At 42.3% G+C, this 11,352-nt stretch overlaps 1 protein-coding gene across 3 annotated transcripts in view; it reads left to right on the top strand.

Annotated features, from left to right (window-relative positions):
- The first annotated feature begins 373 nt into the window (after positions 1–373).
- The window catches only part of SHTN1 (shootin 1), a 54,500-nt gene continuing 43,521 nt past the window's right edge, over positions 374–11,352 (top strand). For 2 of the 3 annotated variants that reach the window (XM_030276518.4, XM_030276517.4), the window contains exons 1-2: positions 374–583; positions 7,323–7,375. In XM_030276518.4, coding sequence (XP_030132378.4) covers positions 526–583; positions 7,323–7,375 — 111 coding nt within the window. In that variant the 5' untranslated portion in view covers positions 374–525. Of the gene's footprint in view, positions 584–1,177; positions 1,304–7,322; positions 7,376–11,352 lie in introns of all 3 variants that reach the window. The other variant, XM_072931297.1, reaches the window with a different exon arrangement.

Genomic DNA, 11,352 nt, shown 5'->3' with positions numbered 1-11,352 from the left:
AGATGGGGGCCAGGTTCTGCTCCCAGGAAACCAGTGACAGGACAAGGGGGCACAGTCTTAAGGCAGGGGAGGTTTAAGTTGGACATTAGAAAGAATTTCTTCACAGAAAGGGTCGTTAGACATTGGAATGGGCTGCTCAGGGATATGGTGGAGTCACCATCCAAAGAAAGTCTGAACGCGGCGCTTGGTGCCACGGTGCGGTTGGCACGGATGCGTTGGGTCACAGGTTGAGCTGGATGACCTCAGAAGCCTATTCCAGCCGAACGGACCTGGGACTCCCTGCGCAGCCCGGACCCCGCTCCCAGCCCGTCCCGCCCGGCGGAGCAGCGGGGCCCCGGCCCGCCGTGCCCGCACCCGCACATGCTCACTGGGGCGCCGCGGGAGTCTGGGCATGTGCAGAGCGGAGCGGGCCGGGCCGCTCGCCGCGCCCGCCGCGCCCCGGGGCTGCGGCCGCCGCCGCCCGCCCGCTGCCAGGTGAAGCCGCGCTCGCCGGGGCGGAGCGCAGCGGGGCAGCGGCGGGGCAGGATGAACAGCTCCGACGAGGAGAAGCAGCTGGAGCTCCTCGCCAGCCTGAAGGACCAAGGTAGGGGCGGGCGGCGCCGCCTCCGGCGCTGGAGAAAGCGGCTCCCCCCGCTCCGCCGCGGGCCCGGGCTCGGCCGGCGGAGCGCGGCCGCCGCGGGGCGAGGGCTCCGCGCCCGCCGGGGGAAAGGGGCGCGGCGGGGCGGGCTTGGCCTGGGCGTCCCCCGACCCCGCTGCCAGGCCCCTTGTTCTGCCCGTGCAGAGGGAGATAATAAAAGCCTTAATGGAATAAAGCAGGGCAGCGGAACGTGTTGGCTCTGCCCCAGGTGGGCGCCGCCGCGGCTGCCCGGCCGCCCCGCAGGTGCCCGCTGTGGCTGCGGATGGGTTGGTCCCGGAGATCTCAGAGGGATTTTCCAGCCCGGCTGCTGGAGCGGCGCCGCCAGCGCGGCCGTCGCGGGGGCCGATGGCGGTGGCGGTGCCGCACATGGGCCGTGGGTGCCTCGGCCTGGCGGGGAGCCCCGAGCCCGCAGGACCGGACAGCTCCAGGGCTGGCAGTCTGTCCGCCTCGCTGTCCGTCCGAGCAGCTGAGCCTGACCTGGAGCTGAGCCGGGCCGTGCCCAACCTGTCAGCCTGTCCCATCTCCCGCTCCGTGCTGCAGGGTCCGCTCCTGGCCCGACCATCCAAGTCCTGCGGTCCCAGTCGCCGTCAGCGAGCGAACTTCCCGCTGGTGGCTCAGGGCTGTGCTGATACGCTCTCGGTTTCTGTGGCATCCTGGGCTGGCTTGGTGCCTGTGTGAGTCACTTTCGGTGCTTTGGTAGGAAAGGCCAGAATTTCAGCATGTTCCGTTTCACGAGTGCACAGTCTGACTCAGAAACCAGAGCACTGTAATATTTAATCCTCTGCAAGAATGCACATGGAAAAGAGCTGGGGTGCTCATAAACCATTTTTGACTCCCCTGTGGTCAGTCTGCCCCTCAGCCAGGTTGATCCAGCAAAGCTGCAGCCTTAGTTAGTCAGGTGGGCACATCCCAATGTTTGAAGATCTGTTTGAATTGTCAACATCTTCCTGTGCACCAAGTAGTCGGTGTTGCCTCCTGTGCCACAGCTGCGTGTGCAGGAGGTGTGAAGGAGCCAGGCTGGAATTCACATGTGGCAGTTCCCACAGCTGAGCTTTCCTCATCTCCCGCGAGCCAGGGAGGGGCAATTTGGAAAGGAACTATTGGGCAAAGTTGTGTAAAAGACTGAAATTACAGAGGTGTGATCAGTGCCCATTTTTCTGTCATTCATTCTGACCAAAAATGTGTTCCATCACTTTTGCTGTATAGCAGAAGCTTTTCCTAACCAAGTTTCATTTGAGTATTAATGGACTATTTATGACCTGCTTTGTCACTTTTTTGGGTCTTTACTGTATGCTCAGCTTTGGAAATTCACGATTACCATCGACACAAGATAGATTCTCCTTTGGAAGGATGATAATCTTACAGCTGAGTGTTTTGGTAATCTGAGACCAAAAAGTAAGGCTCAAAATCTGGTTCTCATGCTGACTGACTGCTTCCCTCTAGTACTGTTGCCTCCAAGAGAGCATTTATTAAAATGACAATGATCAGTTGCAAAAAAGACAAGTTTGTGTTATTCTTTAGAGAAAACTGAGCCTGTTGAAATTGTTTAGAGCAGGGCTTTGGTTCTGCTCTCTGAAAGTCTTCTCTTCCAGTGTGCTGGGTATTCTTTAATGTCCAAGGAAATTTTACAGGACTGGAGGAATTAGTTCAAAGGAAAGTTACTGTAACTTGAGGACTGGCTGTCCCAGATCACCTGAGCTGTTGAAATAGAAGCTGTACTTGGCAAACCCAGTCCTGTAAGGCTCTGTTCTTGGTGGATGCTCATCCTTAAACACAGAAGTTTTAGTAGGGTGTTGTTAGGCTAACATACACTTTGTGACGATGTGGCTGGTGAGAAAGTTGTTTTATGTAGGCAAAAAGTTAGCTAGTGGAAAAAAAATTTAAAATACTCTTCTGTTTGACATCTAAAACTATGCAAAAAATATGGCAGCACACATAGTTAAATCGGTAGTTGTCTTGACTGATGAGTCTGATTCCTAGAGTGAAAAACTCAAGCAGTGAAAAGGTAATGAGATAAATGAAATTATTCTAATTGTAAAAAGATATTGTTACTGTAGATAAGTAAATTTGCAAACTCTTTATATACTGTAATTTGGAATAGATAGTGTCCCCTCCATTCTTATTGATAGCAAAACAAGGCTATTTTAGATAGTACCAACTTCCCTCAGGTAATTTTAGGATGGTCTGTTGAACATAGTCTCTTAATTTTCTTGTTTACTCCTTCCAAATGCAGATATCAGTATTTGCTTGGAAATAAATGCAGTTCGTGGAAGGATCTGCTGGAGCTGAATATTTGGGGTAATGGGTACACAGACTCGTCCTGTCTTTATTTTGTTCAGAGCGGTGTAAGTCTTCAGGTTTTTGTAACATTCTGATGTATAGTCAGATTTCTGAAAAATGCAAATAGGTTTGGAAAGGTTTCAGTAGACATTCATTCAGTCGCTGTTGGCTTGGTTTCTTTTTCAGGATATGTTTTTCTAGTCTTGAGAGGCTTGCCTGGCACCAGGTAAAAGCAGTGTCTGAGAAGTGGTGGCATAGGTGGGGTAGCAGCATCTGTGGCTGCTGCTGTCACATTTTGACTGCTGCTTTTACCTCTCCTCACCAAGGTCGGGAGTCTGAACCTGAGGCAGGTATTTTGTAGCTGCCCACTCAATTCCCAGTGGCAGCTGTGAAGCTCTCTGGGGCTTGGGCAAAGTTGCTTGGCTGTTTGGCAAAGGTCTGAGCAGCAAAAAGGACACTGAAGCCATCTGTGTGCAAGATACTCTTATCTTTCACCCATGCTGAATTTTCCAAGTCCTGTGTGTTAGACTCAGATACCTGATACTGATCATTCTTCAGCTTGCTCCATTACTGAGTTAAGGTGAGCATCATGAAGAAACAAGATCTTTGTATTGATGGTATTTTGGACTTAAAAGTGTTGTTTGAGTTTTAATCCTCAAATAGTTTTCTGAAATGTCATGGTTTAATAAAGCTGTCTCTCTATAAATATTACTATTGCCTCACTGTATTTTAAGTGATGTTTCCAGTGATGCACACTTCTGTTCAACTGGCCCTTATATTCCTATGGGTAAAAATTAAAAGAAAAAAAAAAAGCAGATTGGTAAAACGTTGTGTTATTAGTGGTTGGTTTTAGAACCTGAGGAATGGTAGCAAACTTGACTAACAGCTGAATCATAACAGTAGTTGATTACCTGCCTGGAAGATTGCCTTGTTTGTCTTTGGTTTTATTGGTACTGCTGGTACCTTGCCCTTAAAGACAGAGTCAGCTTCTGCAATAGTCCCTTTTTTGTTCAGCTGAAAACAGGAGCCAGTGGTCAAAGTGTCTGGAATTATAAACTAAGTAAAATTACACTTCAGCACTGCCACTGTCATAGCCACATTTCTGGTCACTTTGCTAAATTACAGTGGTTAAGAACTGCTGCTAACCACACATACAGTAAAAGTATTTATATTGCCTGGATTTTTCCCTTCATTTTTGAAAGGTCTAACTTTGCTCTGTGTTTGTTGGCTGGGTTTGATGAAGTGTGATTTCCAATCTCTAATCCTAAGCACTATGCATCTGTATACTTGTTTTTTTAATTATGATCTATTTGATCACTAAAAACTTTTTCTTATACTGTCAGCACCTTTCAATAAGGGAACATCTTATATATATATATATATATATATATATATATATATATATATATATATATATATATATTCTTAGGAACAGACTAGACTGCCAATCTGACAGCAATATCTCAGAGCAGTACCTTTTAAATGTATGCTATTGACAAGCTCCTAATGTGGTCTGACAAATTCAATCTACTTTGTGGCAGATGGTTAATTTTTATGGCCAGTGGAATTTCTTAGGACACCTTCTTGGCTGCTGTCTTCCCTTCTATAGTCACCTGACCTGCTCTATAATTTATTTGTTCCCTGTGTACCTGTGTGTATATCTTAATACACAGTAGCCATTATTCCCAAACAGAACCCATCCTGCTTGAATGTATTAGAGGTCAGATGTTTTTCCCACTTCAGTTTCTTGTGTTGAACTCTATATTTTTTTTCAGAAACTTGTGAAGGGAAATCTTTCAGTGTGAACTTAGTAATTGGTCTTTATCAGGCAGTGCTGTGTTTAGTTTTCCTGCCCTGTTTTTTCAAGGAAGCTCTAAGACTTGATGCAAATTCGGGGTTTAATTCAATTTACTTGTGCACACTTTCACAGATTTGAATAAAATCAAGGCATATGGGAACACAGATGCAGGAGCTGACTTACAGTGTTTGTACCTAACACTTATCTTTGTGTACTTACCCAGGTGATTTTTATTTATTTTTTAAAGGACTGTAAGATAATTTAGCTGTGCTGGTTTCAGCAAATGCAACTGATACCTGACCAAAGCTTGGTTTGCCCATGTAAGCTTTAGGCCTGATAATAGGTTTGTGTACTGTGAGTGAAGATTTGGAGTCATTGTAAGGTGCTGAGTGCAATGCTGTCCCACAGATTCCCCTTAACAGAAGGAGGGGTTAAAAATGCCACCCAGGCATTATTTGAAAACAATTGCAGTATTTGAAAATAGTTTTTACCTGGCTGGTGCTGCTGGTGCCTTGCTGCATCCTGTTGAAATACTGGTAAGTTGGATTTAGCAGAAAAGACCTTTGAGCCTAGAATGGTGAACAAGGGAAAAAATTACCCCATTTGGCTTTTTTTTATCCTTTTGACAGCGCTTCACAGTCTTGTACATGTTGTACATGTAGGAGGCCACTGTTGTTCAGGAGTTTTCACAGCATTCTTGACTTGATTCTTCCTATTTCAGGTACATTGGGAGGAACAATGTGGTGGCAGCATTTCCATTAAAGCTTCTGGTGCTGACAGGGGTAATTCTGTCTCCAATGATACATCCAAAAAGCCAGGTGTTAGTTTACTTCTACCAACAAAATATGACTTAATTGGGCTAGCTTGTTTCATCCGAAGGAGAGAACTTCTTGCACTGTCAGCTCTTTCTCCTGCCTGTACCAGTAAAGACATGCCTGGTCCATGTATGGAAGCAAAAACAGTGCAGTGACACTTGCTTCCTTGGGCAGTTCTGCTTATTTTTTTGAGTAAATAAGTAGATTTTAAACCCTGAAGTGGCATTACTTATTGATTTGGCATGGAATGGCTCTCAATTGACTGGTAGGCTGCCCTGGTTTGCAATATAAATATTGAAGTATATGCATGTAGCATTTTAAAAGTTTGGTGGTTTTTTTCTTTAATTTGTGTTTTTTAATATGCAGCTGTAGGAAAGGGGTTCAATAATTTTTTAATAAAAAGAGTGGGAAGAGTCATCATATCACTCTGTGTAAATGAAGGTGTCTTTCCTGTTGTTCATTGTGAATTATAATCATTATATACTTCTACTCTTATAGCCTTGTTTTAGTAATAAGTCCTATTCAGCCATAGCAAGTACCTAATAGATAAAACATCTAATTTAGATAATACTTACATTTTGTTAGCAAATTCAGGTTCAGGAGACACAGGTCCACAACTGAAAATCAAAATACTAAGTTATAATTAAAGGACCTTCTGCATACAAAGTTACCTGCTTAATTTAATACTGGTTAAGGGCATTGATACGTTTCCAGGACAGTCCTTTCTGGTCAGCTGAGCTGGGGAGTGAGTAGCTGGTGAATAAGTGTTGGGAAGGAACATGCTGTGTTCACTCCTGTTGGCTGTTTTGGGCTTTTACTCTTTTACTGTAAGAAAGAGCAGGGTTGGCTGAGAATACATTTTGGGTGGGTTAAGAGCTATAGCCCAGAATATTCTGTTATTTTCTCCTTCAGGGCTAATGAGTCAGAGTTCTCTGTTCATGAGGCATACGAAGAGAGCTGTCGAGGGTGGAGCAAATCTGTATTTACATTTTTCAGTTATTTGTAAAGTACTGAATGTCAAGAATAACTTTGCCTTAAAGGCAAGCTAACACAAGCAGTTTTCAAGTGTGAAGAAACTTGAATTGCATCTGTTGATACAGTTTTCATTCCTTTTCTTGCATTTCGGTGGTAAAAGTCACTTCCCATATTTTCCTGAGGGGAACAGGGAATAGCTTGGCAGGGGAGCAGTGACCTCTTAAGAGGCACAGCCTTTGTGCTCCTTTGTAGGAAGTACATTATTTCACTATTGTGGTTTCTTGTTTGTCCACCTACCTGTTGGTTTTTTGTTGTTTTTTTTTTTACTTTTCCTGCTTCTTGGGTGTGGGTGGTGGGTAGGAATTTTGGGTACATAAGAAGTGGGGACAAAGTAAAGGGATTGATGGGAGACCTTGGTTTTACTGGTGTATGGATCAGCTACTCTGCAGGTACCCATATATCACACCAACCATTCTTTCTAGGATTGATCTGTAACCTGAGCCTGTCTGGGTTTAAAATGGTCACTGCAAACCAGCCTATTCACCTTGTAATTTTTGAACTCATTCAATAAGGTTGTTTAACTCTACATTGATCAGTAATTGATTGTTTTGGGAGCTACCACCTTTTTCAGACACTTCCTAATTGCTTCAATTCTAGAAGTTCATAGGATATTAATAGGCTATTAATGAAGTTTATGACCCATGTTATTTAAGAAGTCTGCATAGAGAAACAAGAGTTTTCAATTTAATCAAATGGAGAGCTAATTTGGGGAGAGGTACTGCTATATTAACTTTTTTACTTTTTTCCCCTTGTGTAGCTATTGGCGAATATGAAGAGCTTAGAGCAGAAAATAAGAAAACGAAGGAAGAGGTTTGTATGAATCAATTATTCATTTAATACTAAAATGCTAAATACCAGAATACCTTGTGGACTGTGGCAGATTGTTGACTGCTTTTTTGAGTTCACTGTTACTAAATAATAATATTACTTGTACCTATGTGTCTTATGGAGCAATGAATGCAACTCTCACAACTATTCTGGCTGTCCCACTCCAGAAAAGTTCCTGTAAATATATTATAAGTGATTGCTGCTTTACCAGGTTTGCCTGTGATAACAGTGGGAGCATAGACCAAGTCACATATTCAGATAAAATTCTTTCTCTTTGATCTAAATCTTGTTTTATTATGACTTCATTTGCACAAGGGACTTAATTACTGGAAAGAAAAAAAAAGAGAACAACTTCCCTCAGCTTCTGAATATTCATAATGTAGGAATATGATTTCTGAAAGTAACGAGGAATGCAGGGGAGTCAGTGCTACACTGTATTGTAAGCAAAAAAGTGAGCTGAAGATGTAAGAAATCTGTTAGTTTTTAAATCCCTGTTAGCTGCCAAGACACGTAGATTTAATTCAGCTTCTTCTGTAATCATTTTGGAATGGTCATTTTTAGTTACAAATGTTTCAATTCAAGGCTGTATTGAGAAGACCTTGTCCTTAACTCTTTTCATATTGTTGAAGAAATTTTGATACTTATGTTCACTTATGCTTCAGCAAAGATTATGTGTATTTCTACTGAGGTCAGCATATTGTGCTTCATTCCTTCCTATCCTCTGACCTCCTTGTCCTTTTCACTTTGGTTGTTGCTGCATTCCTGTTCTGCTGTCCTTCACCAGCATCTCAAATATCCCAGGAAATCTGTCCTCTCTCTCTTTGCTGTTTTGAAGAAATGCTCAGAAGAAAATAAGAATAAAACTGGCTTAGACCGAGACTCCATGCAGCCCAGAATGCTGTGTCTGACAGCAGAAAGGGAGGCGTGTGGGAGCATGTTTAACATCTGGGCAGGTTTCTCTTGCAGTCTCCAAACCGTTTGCAGCCTGGGAGTGGTTTCAGCATCCTGCCCTGCTCTGTTCCTTTAGTTTTTCCCGTGCTGGCTGTGGGCTTCTGTCACATGTAGGGAGTGCCATGCCAGAGCATGTGTGCACCCCATGAAAAACAGGCTCCCCAGCTTTGCCCTGAACCCAAGTCATACCAGCTTTGGTGTTTCTTCAGCAAAGCTTTGTTTAGCTTGGGAAGGGAGGAATGGGGAGACTTCCCTTGAGCTACATTTTTATTTATTTTTTTTTCCTTCAAAGGAAATGTCAATGAAAAATTTTATTTTTGAAATTGAGATGGAATGAGATGTTCTGAGGTTGTTTTTTCCATTCTGCTCTTCTTGCCTCCTTGCTCCTCTTTCTCACAAGGCTTCTTTCCTACAGCTGCATATCTCTAGCTACTCTTGTGTGTTTCATCTGGAGGCTGCTCTGAACTTTTTCGGAATTCTTGCATAACACCCAAAAATCCCCCAAGCCTGAGCGTATGGGGATTACATTCCCAGCTGAGCAAATCAGTTAAACATGTGCTCAGGGTTGGATTTTCTGTTGTTACGCAAGTTTTCTCCCTCCAAAAACTCCATCCTGCAAATTGGTGTGCTTGTGTAAGCAGTCATGGTTCATTGTTCAAGTGCTTGAGCTCAAGTGGTTAAGTGTGAGGCTCCAAGTGCATTTCTTCCACAAAAAAGAAAATTCTACTGATAGAGAGATAATGATTATATTTGCTTCCAGTGCTAATACTGGAAGAAACTATTCCTTGTGTTATGGCAGGGCAGAGAAATCCTAATCCTAAAGGTCCTTAGCATCTCTTGCTTTGTATCTTAGTTTGTGTTTTGCAGGATCAAACCTGCTGCTGGAAAAATGTAGCACAGGCTTTCTCTGCCTGTGGGTGTGGGAACTTCTGTTCCTGTTTCTGCCACTGTCTGTCACTGTGAATACCTTCCACTGTGGTCACACAATTGCATCAACAGGAGAATGAGATGTTAATTTTTTTAGCAGGTGACTTGCAGACTGTGTGTAGAAAGTGCCACAGAGGAATTAAATAGCAGTCTGTGTGTATGTGCTTTTGGTACACTTGGAATACTTTCCTAAGTCATTCCTGTGCTAGTATGGCTCTGAAAGATGAGCTGTGCATGCAGAAATTGTCCTAGTTTCCATTAGACACATTAAACTTAGTGGATAATGGGCAGTTAGTATAAGATATAATTTTAATTTTTGAAAATTTATGCTCTTTGTTCCTTATTTTTTCTTAAAATTAGGAAGTAAATTGACTTTTATGTGGGTTACTTTGTTCAAAGCACTGCTGCTTTGAAAGGGATGCTAATAACCATGAAAATTCAGGAGCAAAAGACAAGATCTTTCATCCAGTGTCTCTTCCTCATTGCCTTGCAAAACTGCCAATTTGGAGACACTGGTGGAGTCTCTGACAGCATTTCCCCAGACATTTTTTGTTAGTGTTTTTAAATACTTTTAGGAACAATGGAGCCAAAATTATATTGGCAGATTACGTCTCTTAGGTCACCTTTTCTTATTGATGTAGCCAACAAAACATTCATACCAGCCCCAAAAAAATGGATAACTAACGTTCAGCTGCACACAAATGTGCGTAACTTAATATGCAGTTCTGACATATTCAGAGTCAGATCATGAATAAATATTTGACTACTTGCTAATCAGACAGAAATGACTCTGAACGCTGGTTTTGACAGTGTTTTGTCATGCTGCCAGTAGGGGGAAAAAAAAGCAAGACAGCTATCCAAAACAGTAGGTGTAGTACTGTATCTCTGATACATCATTCATGGTGTGTGCTCTGCTAAGGCACATGGCTGGAGTGGATTTTGTGTTTTGTCACAGAGTGGGAATGGGGAAGGGATTCTGCCTTGATGACATCCTCATTGTTTCTCTGAGTAGAGTACTGCAAATGTCACTGGATACTTTTGAGCACTGCACCAAAATTCCCAATTTTAGAATGAGCATTAAATCTGCATACATTTCACAATCTGTGTAAATGGGAAAGAATTGTCTTGTGTTGCTTAGCAATGGTTTAATTGACTATATGACTACTACGTGAACTTCTTGCATCTAATATCTGGACTGAACAATCTCCCCGTTGTTTTGGCACTTTGAAGGCCTTTTATTGAAGTCTGTAGGAGCTTGTGTGCAAAATAGTTGGCAAAAAAGAAGCCTGTTAGTAGAGCATAAACAAGAAACTAGAAATTAAAGTATTGCCTTGTGTATTGGCTACCTAGAAGGCTAAAATCTGAAAGGAATGAGATGGACAAATCTTTTGAACTTGTGCCTGCAAAGATGAAGAATATATGGAGTTACTCACAAAATTAAATTTGACAACTGGACTGTTAATTTCTAAAAATACAGGTGCCATGTATTTTTACTGCTAGGAGATTATCACTGAGCCCTGTAGCCAATTCAGGACTGCAGTATTGTCTGTGTACATTGTTGGGGTTTTTATAAGTGAGATAATGGTGGTATAAATATTAGATTACTACTACTAGATATATTAAATAAAACAGAATAAATGCTTATTTTACTTTGCAGAGAAGCTGGAACTCTTAATTAAATTATCAGAAAATTGACTGGAAATCCAGGAGCTACAAACGTTTTAATTTTTATTCAAGGTACTCTTTAGTTTGGAGCTATCCCTTAACACTGAAAAGGGGAAGTTTAGTAAATACATGGAGACTGTTTCTCCTCAGCAGTTGCTTGAATGTGGAAAGTGAACAGTGGATTTTATAGTAATGTTATGCTATTTGCTGTTTAGTATTTAGGAATAGTGATACTTGTGTCCATTAATGATTCTATTGTGTATGCATCAAATTGCCTTCGTGAAAAGTGAGATGGTTATGAACTTTTAAGACTTCTGTGGAACATTTTATTCGCAGCTCATACATCTAAATTTTGATTTTTAAAGTTTTCAGTTTTAAAGGTAAGGTCAGTTTATTTTAAAGATTACAGTATTTTT

This window comes from Taeniopygia guttata, chromosome 6 (genome assembly GCF_048771995.1).
Source record: "Taeniopygia guttata chromosome 6, bTaeGut7.mat, whole genome shotgun sequence".
In the NCBI taxonomy this organism is placed as follows: domain Eukaryota; kingdom Metazoa; phylum Chordata; class Aves; order Passeriformes; family Estrildidae; genus Taeniopygia; species Taeniopygia guttata.
Note: the sequence above shows the minus strand (reverse complement) of the source record. Positions and strands in the feature narration are given on the sequence as shown.